We start from the raw sequence: 15,413 nt of genomic DNA on the forward strand, positions 1-15,413 counted from the left end.
AAAAAGATTACAGATTGATCGTTTTCAAAATGTTCTTGTCACCCAGTGATAAGCACTGTTATTCAATGAAATAGACATTAGAGAGTGGTATAGTCTTACAGATCCGAAACAGAGATGATGTTTTTTAAAGGCGAAGCCTATTTGGTGGGAGAAAACTCACTATTTTTGAGTTAAATCGAGTTATAAAGTCTGAATTAGGAGATATACACTTGCATTTGCATAAGAAAAAAGTCAGAATTGTGAGATAACAGTAATAGGTTTAAATAATATTTTCATGCTGTAACTGTAGGGCTAATACAATATGTCTCCTATTAACAGCGTATGTGAATATTATGTAGACCTATTGTTTAAATCGAATTTATGCTTTAAAAGTAGAGTAATCATAGCAGTTTCCATCCATAGTATGTACATTTAAACGTCTGCGTTTAGCTTCAAATGGCATCTTTGATGACAGCATGTTATAAAAATGATTTGCATTCCAACTTTGACATCAAAAGGCACAAATATATATTTTTCTCTTATTCTACGGATTTTACTCGTTTACCTCCAATTGTTACCAGTGTTTTTCTGCAACCACCATCTGTGCACAGCTGCAAGTGATGTAACTGTGACGTCTACTCTAAATTGATCCATAAATGTAGAATTTTGTTATTAGTTGTGACATGGACATGATAAGGGGGATACTCACGCTTCTCCTGCACATAGAGGAAGCCCTCCATGGTCCACTGTCCTGGAGCTTTAAAGTCCTGCTCTGCCGACCTTATCCTTCTCATCAAATTCTCCACTTCCTGTCTTGTGCTCTCGAAATTATTTCTTGTCTTCAGAGGGAACATCAAAACAACAGTCACTAGGACATCACTAGAGGACATCACAATTCCTTTATGCAGCAATAAATACTTGATATTCTATTATACAGCATACGACTAATTCACACTCTCAACAATTTTATGATATGCTTAGCACTACACAATGGCCTTTTGTCAGACTGATATGTCAGGCCATGTTATCTAAAGACTCTTACATTTTGGAGGTTGAACTGTAGCTGTTGCTTGTACGGTTCAAACTCATGTGCCAGTTCGTAACCTTCGTGGTAGAAAGTAAACAATCCCTGGAGGAAGGCCAGCAGCTGTGAGAAAGACAGCAGTAGTTTGATCAGTTGTATAAAAGCAATAACACTCACAATCATGCAGAATCTGAAAGGCAGGATGTAGCTATTATCATCATTTTCTTTCTGATAGGCATGTGCTTCAGAGAAACAACACTGCTGATGTTACAAGATGTAATAGATTAAAAAGCAGTCTAGCAATTTTCGCTCAGTAAGAGAAAGTCTTCATTTCTCTCCTCTCCCCAAACAAAAGTTGCATTCATAGCACTGCAGAAATGGAAATAGGTGTGTCTTACCGGCTCAACAAACTCAAACTTTTTCCTTTCTTGCACTTCTTGGATTTTGAAAACATATTCCAGGGAGGCGTCATAGAAGATCTGTCTTTCCTTATTTATCTGGGTGTCTGCCTAAAGAAATAGTTCAGATATTGTTATTTTCTGTGTGTTCTGGATATTTCATATCAATAAATAAACATTCAAGTTACCTCCTGCAAAAGTGACTCTTTCTTTCTTGAAGAAAGACTTAAGTGTTTCTCCAAAACGGTGTAATATTTCTCTGTCTCCTTGTCAAATTTCTTCTTCCCTTCCTTCAAAAAAAAAAAAAAAAAAAAAAAAAGGTGATATGAGTTGGAATTTCCTGTGCTGTAATTATCCTGTTAAATGGTTTTTGCAGAGATAAGATGTTATATAAAACATTAAACTTGTAAACAAACACCATATAAGAGTCTCATGAAAACATTAGGAGGGTTTTCAATTGTTTATTTTCATTGGACAGGCCAAAAACTAATCCTGAAATGTAATAACCAGTAGATGGCAGACTCACATTTGACTTTCCAGTAACCAAATTCAAGTGCTTAAACCTGGCCAACAGATTTCTGCCAAATTCAACCGGACATTTTTATTATATACATGGCCTTGCAAAAGTATTCATACCCCTTCATTTTTTTTCACGTTTTATGTTGCTGCCTAATGTTAAACTGCTTTAAATACATTTTTTCCACATTAGTCTACACTCCATACACCAACACTCCATTCACATTTTTGTAAATGTATTAAAAATGAAAAAGAAAAAAACTCGAAACAAGTACATTGCATAAGTATTCATACCCCTAACTCAGTACTTAGCTGAAGCTCTTTTACAGCCTCTAGTATTTTTCCAAGTATAACAGGGAACAAGGAACTAAATGGGTGACGCAACAGCTCAGCTGAAAAGGAGTAAAGTGTTGCTTCTAGACGTGTGGCGTGCACACATTTCCTTAGTCACTGAGGTACCATCAGTGATAAGCGTGATAAAGCTGATGATTCTGAGTACCCATGTAACCACAGATAAAACAACAACAAACAAACAGTGCGTGTTTTCAATTCTACGTGGCGTCCTATGGCTCTAAATGAGGCTGAGTAAAGACGTCTACAGTAGACAAGCCCCCACTTCCTGTGCCCGCATTGACGGCACCTATTTACATTGGACTATGCGTTTATACGCTGCAGACCTCCAGCAATGAGAATCTGTTTTTTTTTTCTTTGAGACTGCAACTGAAACCAGTTTGGAGCTGTTTGTTTTTCCTGTTTGACATCAGCCCAACCTTTCCCATGACCCTCTAATGGACACGCCGTCTAAACCACAGACTGGATTGCCAAACAACAAACTGAAGGAATCTCATTTTTGACATGCTTAGTCCAGTTTCTAGGCCCATCTGCTGGCTAGCAATGACATCATTCTCTTTAGGAATGTATGCTTCCTGTACAAGGATTTGAAAAAGACACGTATACAGGGAATAAAAGAAATGTGTATACATGTACACTGCCATTCAAAAGTTTAGAATCAGTAAGAATTGTAATGTTTTTATTAAAGAAGTAATATGAAATATTATTGCTATTTAAAATAACAGTTTTGTATTTTAATATACTTTAAAATATAATGTATTTCTGTGAGGCAATGCATTTTCAGCATCATTACTCCAGTTTTCAGTGTCACATGATCTTTCAGAAATGATTCTAATATGCTGATTTATTATCACTGTTGGAAAAAGTTGTGCTACTTAATATTTTTTTGGAACCTGTAATACTTTTATCAGGATTCTTTGATGAATAATAAAAAGTTATTCAAAATAGAATTTTTTTCTAACAATATAAGGCTTTAGTACCACTTTTTATCAACTGAACATATCCTTGCTGAATAAAAGTATACATTTATTTTAAACAAAAAAAGAAAGAGAAAATTGACTGACCCCAAACTTTATATTGTTACAAAAGATATCTTTTTTAAATAAATGCTGTACATTTAGTGTTTTATTCATCAAAGAATCCTAAAAAAAAGTATCACAGACTCCAAAAATAAATATAAAGTAATGATGTTGAAAATACAGCTTTGATTACAGGAATAAATTCTATTTTATAGTATATTAAAATAGAAAACCACTATTTAAAATTGCAATATTCACAATATTACAGTTTTTTTCTGTATTTTTCAACAAATAAACACAGTCTTGATGAGCAGAAAAGACTATTATAACATTAATAAATAATATGAATAAACATTACAAATCTTACTCATCCCAAACTTTTGAACAACACTGTACACTAGCATTTAAATTTTTTTATTATTATTATTTTTATTCAGCAAGAATTTATTAGATTGATCAAAAGTGTCAGTAAAGACATTTATAATGCTAGTTTTCTATGTCAAATAAATGCTTTTAAACTTTACTTATCAAAGAATTTTGATCCAGAATCTTGAATATTTCCACACAAATATTAAGCAGCACAACTGTTTTTAATATTGATAATAATAAAAAATGTTTCCTGAGCACCAAATCAGCATATTACAATGATTTCTGAAGGATCATGTGACACTGAAGACTGCTGAAAATGTAGCTTTGCCAAACCAGAATTAAATTACATTTTAAAATATATATTCAAATAGAAAACAATAATTTTATTATGTCACAATATTACTTTTATTTCAAATAAATACAGCCTTATACAGCTTAAGAAACTTCTTTCCAAACATTACAAACTAATTAAATATTATAATATTCAAAATATCTAAATATTATTGTTTTTACACTTGTCATTCAGCTGTTGGTTCCAATTCTGACCTAATATTTACATATCTTATATTGGGAATCAATTGTGTGTGACAGTGTTTTGATTTGAATATCTGCACACATCTGCGGGAGGTTGAACAGCCGGGCTGCCATTCCCTTTGGCCTCTATCATGTCTCAATGTCTAAGTTGAGCGAGTTCCTTCGCAGCTCTCGCCTAAGAGCACTGGGCCAAAACGCCCAAATAAGGCATCAAGAGCGTTGGCTCTGGATCCTTGAGTTCAACAGGCAGCGCTCCAGCTCTTCAAATACGACTGGAGGGGTCACATTCACAGATCACCAGGGCTCCCATGCAGCACAACAAGCTAATCTCCTAGAAAGAGTAAAGCTTTAACTAGAGTCTGGTTATAAACGTGCCCTCTAGCACAGCGCTCGCAGGCCGTTTCATGTTGGTCAATGTGGCATTACAGTATCTGGCTATAATTTGACTGTGCTTGTCTTCAACAGGTGTTTGCAATTTACCTCCTTCCTGCAGGGTTTCACAGACCTATATTGACCGTATAGGATCCTGTCACAGCCTAGGTAAAAATTACTTTCCGCTGACATGTAGTACATTAACTCACAATGGGGTTTAAGAACTTACTTTGGCCGCTCCGATCTGCTCCTTGCGAAACTTTTCCAGCGGTGTGATCAAGACATCGTCAGCGTTTTGTATCTAAATAAATGAAAAAGTATGACAAACACCAATGAATCATCTATCAAAAACCTTTAACTATACAATAAAACATTACAAAATAATCAATAGCCATTGAGGGAAATGTTTGCCTTGAGATTGACTAAAATAGCTATTCATTACTTTCTACCTGTATTCTTCAGGATAAGGTCTAATATGACTAAAATAAATGAGAATTTCACAAACCTGCATTAAACAATAGTTTAAAATAGTTTTATTTAAAAAAAAAAAGTCATGAAAGGAAAAAGAATGGACAGTAATGTTGGCAAAAAAAAAAAAAAATTCTGCAAAATGTTAATTATTTTACCAAAACAAGAGGGATCATACAAAATGCATGTTATTTTTTATTTAGTACTGACCTGAATAAGATATTTCACATACAAGAGGGTTACATGTAGTCCACAAGAGAAAATAATAGTTGAATTTATAAAAATGACCCCATTCAAAAGTTTACACACACTTGATACCTGATTGACCCACAGTTTTTTGCCTGCTGTTCTTCAAAAAAAATCCTTCAGGTCCCACAAATTTAGTTTAGTTTTTCAGCATTTTTGTGTATTTGAACCCTTTCCAACAATGACTGTATGGTTTTGAGATCCATCTTTTCACACCATGGACAACTGAGAGACTCATATGCAACTATTACAGAGGGTTTAAACACTCACTGATGCTTCAGAAGGAAACACATTGCATCACGAGGGTGAAAACTTTTGGAATTTGAAGATTAGGGTAAATTTAACTGATTTTGTCTTCTGAGGAACATGTATGTATCGTCTGTAGCTTATGAAGTGCAGTACTAAATTAATAAAAACATTATATTTAGGCAAAATAAGAAAAATGAACACATTCACATTCTGTTCAAAAGTTTTCAACCCCGGCTCTTAATCCATCGTGTTCCCTTCTAAAGCAGCAGTGAGCGTTTGAACCTTCTGTAATGGTTGCGAGTCCCTCAGTTGTCCTCAGAGTGAAAAGATGGATCTCAAAATCATACAGTCATTGTTGGAAAGGGTTCAAATACAAAAAATGCTGAAAAACTAAAAAATTTGTAGGACCTGAAGGACTTTTCTGATGAAAAGGACAAACAAGGGACTCATAAACAACTATCACTAAACAAAACAAAAAACAAACAAAAAACAGCTGTGGATCATTCAGGTAACAACACAGTATTAAGAATCTTTGAAGTCAGAAATTACAAAAACTGCAACATAAACCAAAGTGGCAAAAGTATTAAAAATTCAGCTATTTTACAGTCTGTAGTGTAAAAAAACCACAGCGAACAACGTGGTTCTTAATGTGTGAACTCATCGACATCACAGCCTGTTAATAGTTAACAGCCGGCGCAGTGTGTGAACGTATCCAAGGGAATTACTTTTATTTACTGTAAAATAACGGCACTATAATTAGTACCATTTTCATGTAGGCACTCCGATTGGAAAAACACACAATTACATACACTGGTTCCTTTTATACACTTTCCCAGGCGCAGCACGGAGGACTTCATGTCTCACTGGAGAATTGGAAGAAATAAGTTCCACATGCTTGCCTGCGCTCAGCCGGCGGCAGCACTGACCGTCCATCTCTACAGGCTCCATCCACCCACATCAGCTTTAATGGAATTTGCACTTACAAATAATAGAAATGTACAGACTCCAAGCAAGTCCAGATGTATGCTATAGGCTTTGAAAGGATGTAAGTGACAACTTCATTTTTAAAATATGAGTGCATTTCCTGTTCACCTCATGGCGCACAGCTGAGTCATTCCCTATAGTGTAAACCAACAGCATATTTATATTGAATTTCAGTTGAGTTTACCGAATATATGATATACATAAAATGCTGAACTTTCATTTTAAACGATTTTAAAGCCAAACAAGCTTGCCTTACACAAACATCCATGACAGGTTTATAAGCATCATACAGATGAGCTGCACATGGGACATGTAAGAGTGGCCACAATAAGGATTTTTTATTTTTTTATCAAGTTTTAAACACACTTACCAAGTCTGTACAAATGGACTCTTTGTATTCATGTTGGTTTTATACGGTTTTGAAACATTTTTATTAGCATATAGCTTTATTATTTTAAAAAATGTTTTACATTTTTTTTTTCCTATGTAAAAACTGTTTGTTTTCACAAATATCAACAATTATAAATTCAGAAATATTATTACATTTTGGGGGAGTCACATGATATTTCACAACCTGAATTATCTGATATTTTAAAGGAATAGTTCACACAAAAATGAAAAATACCCCATGATTTACACTCAAGCTATCCTAGGTGTATTGTATATCAAGTCAAGTCAAGTCGAGCTTTATTGTCATTCCGCTACATGTGTGGACATACAGTGGAACGAAATGTCGTGTCTCGCAGGACCACGGTGCTAAGTATATCACTTTCTTCTTTCAGCTGAACACAATCTGAGTTATATTAAAAGACGCTCTACCTCTTCCAAGCTTTGTCATGGCAGTGAATGGCTGTTGAGATTTTGAAGCCCCAAAAAGTGCATCCAAACATCATAAAAAGTACTCCACACAGCTCTGTGGGGTTAAGGCCTTCTGAAGAGAATTGATGGATTTTTGAAAGAAAAATATCCATATTTAAACTTTATAAACCGTAATCAAAAATTGTGTCAGAGGATTTTGATATTTAAACCAAGAGCAGACAGTTTTGTCTTTGCTTCTAACAAAACCAGGACCTTGTGAGACTTGCATATTCTCTCTGGAGCTTACATTACGTCATCTGCTTGAAGGCCACTCTTTTGTTAACAGTGTTGGGCATGTGACTTAAAAACTTAAATTAGTTACAGTTACTAGTTACTTCTTACAAAGTGAGTAACTGAGTTACATAATTACCAGGCAAAGCAACTATTGTGTTACTTTTAAATTTCAAATATGTCAAATAACTTGGATGCCCCTAATAACAAATATGTTAAATGAATAAAACATTGTACACTCATCCACACTATTTCAATTTTGCTGTGGGACAATGTGAGAGACACCTTCCAGGGGCTAAATGTCATGCTATTGGGCTTGCTTCAACCCACAGAAATGAAAAACATCCCGCTGTTAACCCTAAGGTCACCCTAAACGTCATTTCTGATCATACATATAAGAATAAGGTATCTTTGAAACTGTGAAGGGTCTACTTTTATTTGTGAATTGTCATAATAACAACAAAAAAATTTGCTTTTGTAAAATAAAGAAAATAAACAGGGTGCGCTCTTTACCATCTTGGTCTCTGGCACCTCTCTTCACAGACAAGTAAGTAAATCAACCTGATTCTCAGCGAACACCTGCCTCACAGACATGAGAAATATATGTATAGAAATAAATGAAGCAAGATTAAATGAAGTCACATTAAAAACAAAAATTCTCTGATAAAGTAATCTGTATGAAATCAGGGCGAGCCAGTTTTTCCTGTCTAAACTCATCATCTCTAATATAATCACGCCCATGAGTGGCTCTGCTTTCCAATTTTAAACATCCACGTGAGACGCACTGACATGTAGGTAAACGCCCACATCACCTCCGTAAACAAACGTGAACATTCATCAAGTTAATTTGCTTTTTGTTTCTGGCAGAAGATGCGCTGAGAGGAATAAGCCAGAATTTACCTCAGAAGAATGCAATGCGATGCAACGCACAGCTTTGCAGGTCCTATGGCTTAGAGAGAGCCTACTCAGATAAAAAACACTTTAGTAAGTTTAATTATAATAACACTGCATTTTATTGTCAGTAATGCTAATGCCGTTGTAACCATAGACTGTAAAAAAAAAAAAAGATAAGACAACATGTCTCTGCTTCATTCCACTATAGAAAAGTAAAGCCAAAGCATTTCAATATGGCTTCTGTCATCTTGGGGAAATGACGTCATTTGGAGCCAGAGTCTGCACAGTCGAGATTCATTTGGAGCCAGAGTCTGCGCAGTAGTGTCGAGAGGAGGAGCCACGGTATCAAAGTCCCGCCCAAATTCCCGCAGACCCAATCGCAAGATCACAATCATGACACCACACCCTGTTTTTATAGCATCAAATAACTTCCTAAAAAAGAACTTACTAGAAAAAAACAAACAATTGAACATGAATCAGCATGATAAGAACTACCTCACACGATAGAAAATAATTATTTGAAGTGTAATTCGAATATTTAATTTAGCTCACTTCCCATTAGATTTCATGGAGAGGGCAGGGTTTATGACCTATACTGCAGCCGGCCAACAGGGGGCAATCGAAACGTTTTGGCTTCAATTTTCAGGACTTGTACGGCACACTTGGTTGTAACAGGGGAAACACTAATTTCTTTGGTTACTTGTTACTGAAAAAATGAATGCCATTAGTAACGCTGCATACTTATAACGCCGTTATTCCCATTACTGCTCATGAATGCGTGTACGACAGTTAGCAGAAGCTAGAGATTACGGTTTATAAAGTTTTAAACATGAAAATTTTTCTTACACAAACATGTTGCTTCACTTCAAATGGCCTTTATTAACCCCGCAGAGCCATATGGAGTACTTTTTATGATGGACTGATGCACTTTATTGGATTTTTAAATCTCAAAAGTCATGGCTGCTATTATAAAGCCTGGAAGAGCCAGGACATTTTTTTTAACATAACTCTGACTGGATTCATCTGAAAGAAAAAGTCAAATACACCTAGCATGGTTTGAGGGTGAGTAAATCATGGAGTAATTTTCATTTTTGGGTTAATTAACCTTTTAAGAAATTCCCTGACCTGTTTTATGTCTCTACATGTTGAGCACACAACATGACTTTAATTTAGCAGATAAAAGTTTTCAAATATTGATAAGCAGTGAAGCATATCTGTTAAAATATTTGAATAATAACCATAATAATAATAATAGTAATAAATACATAAATAAAACTACTAATTATCATAATAGCAGAGGTGTGGTCAAATCAATGCATGAACAAACTGCATTTTTAATGCATTTGTAAACACATTAATAACAGCATGACGTCATTGACCCACATGTTGAAATAAACTGAAGTCAACAATAAGCACTCATCTCATTAAAGCAAGAGGCCTTTCAGCACTTCAGATACAGCAGAGTGCCGAACGCTGAGTGCAGACAGTCGTTCTGTTTGCTCAAGAGTTTCTCCCGTCAAAACTTCCCATGGCCCTTTTTAGCCAAAGAGGAAACTCGCTTCTTACATCAGTCCGATCCATCATGTGGGAAAATGCCTCCCACTTAAAGCAGAGCATGTTGGCAGTGCGCCTAAGATGAAAGTACCTCTGGATATGAGACCGTCTACTAATCTGGCAGAACACAATGGCAGACGTTCAATAAAACACTACTACGGTTGTGTTTACATAATGATTCACCGTTACGTGAGTCACAGCTTCTAGACCTGACCGTCTCGGCTCCATACTCCAGAAACACGGAGTACTTCCCATTTGCACCCCTGTGGGAGGGCAATGCATTTACTGGGAGTTATTCACCCCTTGGCTCTGTTATTGTACGTCTATGAATGAAAAGGCCCTCGGGGACTTTCTCAGCTTGACGGAGGTGTTTGTCATCCTGAGAGGCCCAGCGCAGGAGCCTGTGAGACTGAAGCGTAACACGGCCATGGTCTGCAGGAAGTAAAGAAACTGTAGGAGGCTGCTGGGTAATTCTTCCCCTGAGGCTCTTCACACAGCTCCGCTGACCCACTCTCCTTTCTCCAGTGAACAATGGATGGGACTGAAACTGCAGCTTGGATGCTTGCAGACTGGGGCTGTCCAAGCAAATGCAACATATTTCATATCCTCTTGCACAAATCAAGTGTTTCAAAATCAGACTGAATGGACTTACTGACGCATTTTGAATGTAATCCAATTTTAGGGTAATTTCTTTTACAAATCTTGCTTAGCCAGACTTTCAGGAATAGCTCACAGCCCCTAATTTATTCATTATAATTTTAAAAAATAATTATCTACATAAAACAAGATTAACAGGATGTGCAACAGGACAGAAATAAACATCCAAATTTAGCCACTTGACAACTGTATTTGCTCTTGGCGGAATTGCTGCTGCTGTTGGTTATTGCTGTTGTTGTAGATTATTGCTGCTGCAAAGCTAGTACAGGAACTTGCTACTGCCAATACATACGGTGATACGCTGATGTGAGTATTTAAGACATACTGCTGCTGCACAAATAGCATATATAACAACCCGTAGCAGATCTATACAGGTGGAGCTGGGGTGGTGGAGGGTTTCAGAGGAGCTGAAATGGTTTTTGCACTGCCAAATGCTTTAGTGAATGCTAACCGGCCATTTAAATGTAAAGCAACGAGCTCATTGGCTGCATATGCCTGCACCATCTAAAGTTTCATAACAGAACTTGGCATTTATTAAGCTTCTGATATTTTGATAATCTAGATTTCTGTAATTTTATCAAACTGGATTAACTATTGTTAAATAAATCAAACTTCTTGCCGGAATTGCTGCCATAATTGGGACACCATAAAATACCACAGAAAAATTTCTTTGATGATGTAACTAGATGGTTTACATGAGCATTTCTTAGTTAAAGGCACACTACCAGTCAAAAGTTTTTGAACAGTAAGATTTTTTTATGTTTTTTAAAGAAGTCTCTTCTGCTCACTAAGTCAGCATTTATTTAATCCAAAGTATAGAAAAACAGTAAAGAAAATTTAAATAATTTTGCCATTTAAAACAACTGTTTTTATTTAAATATATTTTAAAATGTAATTTATTCCTTTGGTTTCAAAGTTAAATTTTTTAGCATCATTTCTCCAGTCACGTGATCCTTCATTTTAATATTCTGATTTGCTGCTCAAAAAACAAACATTTTTTTTATTATTATTACGTTGAAAACAGCCGAGTAGAATTGTTTTCAGGTTTCTTTGATGCATAGAACGTTCAGAAGAACAGCATTTATCTGAAATATAAATTGTTTGTGACTTCATCATCACTTTTGATCAATTTAAAGCACCCTTGCTAAATAAAAGTATTAGGCTAATTTCTATAATTTCTTTCCAAAAAAAAAAAAAGCTTTTGAATGGTATAGTGTATAATGTTACAAAAGCTTTTTATTTCAGATAAATGCTGATCTTTGGATCTTTCTATTCATCAAAGAATCCTGTTTTAAAACTGTTTTAAATATTGATGATAATAATAATAATGACATTCAGGATTTTTTGATGAATAAAATGTTAAAAAACAGCATTTATGTAATAGAATTTTCGAACAATATACACTACCGATCAAAGTTAAGGGTCAGTAAATGCTTTCTTTCTTGTTTTGTATGAAATGTTCTAGTCTTGGTGAGCGGAAAAGAAAAAAAAAACATTAAAAATCTTACTGTTCAAAAACGTCTTGTAGTGTATATTACAAAACTAACTAATTTACTTCAATTATAGATAAAAAAAAAAAAAGAAGAAATTTATAAGTATCCATCTTTATAGTTATAAAACAGGATGACATGAATATATACAGCAGGAATGACTCACTAACATGATATTTATTGTGCAAGGAAGCATTACGCAGGTCTCTCACTGAGAACAAGGAAACAACATTGTGATCTACAGACTGGAAAAGCAATCATCTGAAGGTATGAGCCAATAACGCAAAGTGTCATGAGTGGATGACCTAAGGTTTGACCTCAGCGTTTTTATTGGACATCCAGACACAAGCCCAGAAGGAACAATAGAGATGTTTGTCTTTGCTACAAAGGTCTTACAGTCTTGCTGTCTTACAGTCACACCATTACAGCTAATAACTTGAGTTTTGCGTTTACAAGACTTCAGCTTAGATTTAGCCAGAAGTCACTATGCTCTATAAAACGATGACTAATAAAAACCCATGATATATTATCACAAAAAATGGAAATAATTTGAGTGATAATATAAGAAATGTTTCTTGAGGAGCACATCAGCATATTAGAATAATTTCTGGAGGATCATGTGACACTGAAGAGTGAAGACTGGAGTAATATTGCTGAAAATTCAGCTTTGCCATCACAGAACTAAATTACACTTTAAAATGTATTAAATTACAAAAGCGTTATTTTAAATTGTTATATTGTAAAATTGTAATTGTAATATTTTACATTAGTACTACATTGTTAAACAAATAAACAAAGCCTTGGTGAAAATAAGAAACTTGCTTGAAAGTAAGAAAATCACCCAAAGTTTTAAACAGTAGTGAATTTAAACTATGTAATCAATTAAAGAAATTTGAGGCAGCGTACAGAAAATCTCATGAATCCCAAACAAAGCGGCATGTTTGTTAACATGTGGATAGGGTCAGCGGTGAAGCACAGAAGAGCATTGTTTTCCTGGTGAGGTCTTTCACTGCTGTACTATGACTAATGATCCACCAGCTGCAGCAGTGAACGGCAGTAATATTCCCTGGCAACACGCCGTCTCATGCATAATGCCCATAAAAGCGCCTATTAGCGGCTACAGCTGATGCCAATGAAGATGCTATCCTCTTGCCACTGATATTTAAGAGAAAGAGCATGTGTGATATTTCATTATCGTCTGCACTTGCTGATCTATGCCGTTTCCATTCCCTCCTCGAAGAGTCACGACCTACAGAAAGCATCTTTTGGTAGACGGCCTGTTTCTCATAACACACAGACTTGACTGCGGAAGCTCACAAAAAACAATCCCTCAAAATAGCACGCACTTATGGTGCTAAACCACTAGGCTATGAAACTTCAACCACGTGTGAACAATACCACATAAAAGGAACAATAAAGAGACAACTACTAGAAAGCAAACAATCACTATGGCTACTTCATTTATGAGGTTTGCGGTACTTTTGAAGTAGACCGCATCATGTGGCGTGTTAATGGCATCACTGAGATTTTAAAGCTATATAATTTGAAGGGATAGTTCATTTGAAATTGATTAATTAATTGAAAGGTTGATTCATTGAAAAGACACTTCTATTATTTTAAATAAACTAATACTATTGCTCAGCAAGGATGCATTAAATTGATCAAAAGTGAAAACATTTATGTTACAAGAGACTATATTTCAAATTAAAGCTGTTCTTTTGAACTTTGTATTCATCAAACAATCCTGAAAACGTTAATCATAGTTTTTATGTTTTCATGTGACACTGCAGACTGGAGTAATAATGCTGAAAATGGAGTTTTGCCATCACAGGGATAAATTACAAGATAAGATACAGTTGAGTTCAAAAGTTTACATACACCTTGCAGAATCTGCAAAATGTTAATTATTTTACCAAAATAAGAAGGATCGTACAAAATGTGTGTTATTCTTTTATTTAGGACTGACCCGACTAAGACATTTTACATAAAAGAGAAAATAATAGCTGGATTTATAAAAATGACCCCGTTCAAAAGTTTACATACACTTGATTTTTAAAACTGATTTGTTACTTGCATGATCCACAGCTGTGTTTTTTGTTTAGAGGTAGTTTTTCATTAGTTTGTCTAGGCAAAATGAGTTGAACAGTTGAACTGCTCCCACAAATTCTTTGGTTTTTCAGCATTTGTGTATTTGAACCCTTTCCAACAATGACTGTATGTTTCTAAGATCCATATTTTTACACTGAGGACAACTGAGGGACTCATACGCGACTCTTACAGAAGGTTCAAACACTCACTGATGCTTCAGAAGGAAAAAACATGCATTAAGAGACGGGGGTGTAAACTTTTGATCAGAATGAAGAAAAAATTATTTTGCCTAAATATCACTTTTTTTTTTTTACTACTGCCTTTCAGAAGCTACAGAAGATAGTTACATGTTTCCCAGAAGACAAAATAAGTTACATTTATCCTGATCTTCAAATTCCAAAAGTTTTCACCCCCGGCTCTTAATGCATGTTTCCTTCTGAAGCATCAGTGAGCATTTGAACCTTCTGTAATAGCTGCATATCAGTTGTCCTATGTGTGAAAAGATGGATCTCAAAAGCAAACAGTGATTGTTGGAAAGGGTTCAAATACACAAAAATGCTGAAAAACCAAAGAATTTGTGGGACCTGAAGGATTTTTCTGAAGAACAGCAGCAGTTTAACTCGACAAACAAGGGACTCATGAACAACTATCACTAAACAAAATAAACACAGCTGTGGATCATTCAGGTAACAACACAGTATTAAGAATCAAGTGTATGTAAACTTTTGAACAGGGTAATTTTTATAAATTCAACTATTATTTTCTCTTGTGGACTCTATGTAAACATCTTTTATGTAAATATCTTATTCAGGTCAGCACTAAATAAAAAATAAAAAATATGCATTTTGTATGATCCCCTTATTTTGCCAAAATAATTAATAGATCCTGCAGATTCTGCAAGGTGTATCTAAACATTTGACCCGGAAATTTCACAATATTTATGTTTTTCCTGCATTTTTGATCAAATACACCCTTTAGAGCCTTTTTTTTTTTTTTTTAGAAACAAAGAAACTTACCAGTCGTCGCCTTTCCTCCTCCACCGTGTTCAGCAGCTGGGAGAATTCCTTGAATGACTGGGCTGTGATAAGAGAGAAAGAATTCCAATCATGAATCATCAGCTCTGGATCTGTAA

The 15,413-nt window shown here is 35.2% G+C and overlaps 1 protein-coding gene across 2 annotated transcripts in view; it reads right to left on the bottom strand.

Moving 5' to 3' along the window:
- The window catches only part of arhgap42a (Rho GTPase activating protein 42a), a 32,803-nt gene that overhangs the window by 13,440 nt on the left and 3,950 nt on the right, over positions 1-15,413 (bottom strand). For both annotated transcript variants that reach the window (XM_073824099.1, XM_073824098.1), the window contains exons 3-8: positions 15,298-15,359; positions 4,792-4,863; positions 1,590-1,691; positions 1,402-1,512; positions 1,022-1,126; positions 689-818 (exon numbers count right to left, since the gene is read on the bottom strand). In XM_073824099.1, the coding sequence (XP_073680200.1) occupies positions 689-818; positions 1,022-1,126; positions 1,402-1,512; positions 1,590-1,691; positions 4,792-4,863; positions 15,298-15,359 (582 nt within the window). The remainder of the gene's footprint in view (positions 1-688; positions 819-1,021; positions 1,127-1,401; positions 1,513-1,589; positions 1,692-4,791; positions 4,864-15,297; positions 15,360-15,413) is intronic.

Source organism: Garra rufa, chromosome 19 (genome assembly GCF_049309525.1).
Source record: "Garra rufa chromosome 19, GarRuf1.0, whole genome shotgun sequence".
Classification (NCBI taxonomy): domain Eukaryota; kingdom Metazoa; phylum Chordata; class Actinopteri; order Cypriniformes; family Cyprinidae; genus Garra; species Garra rufa.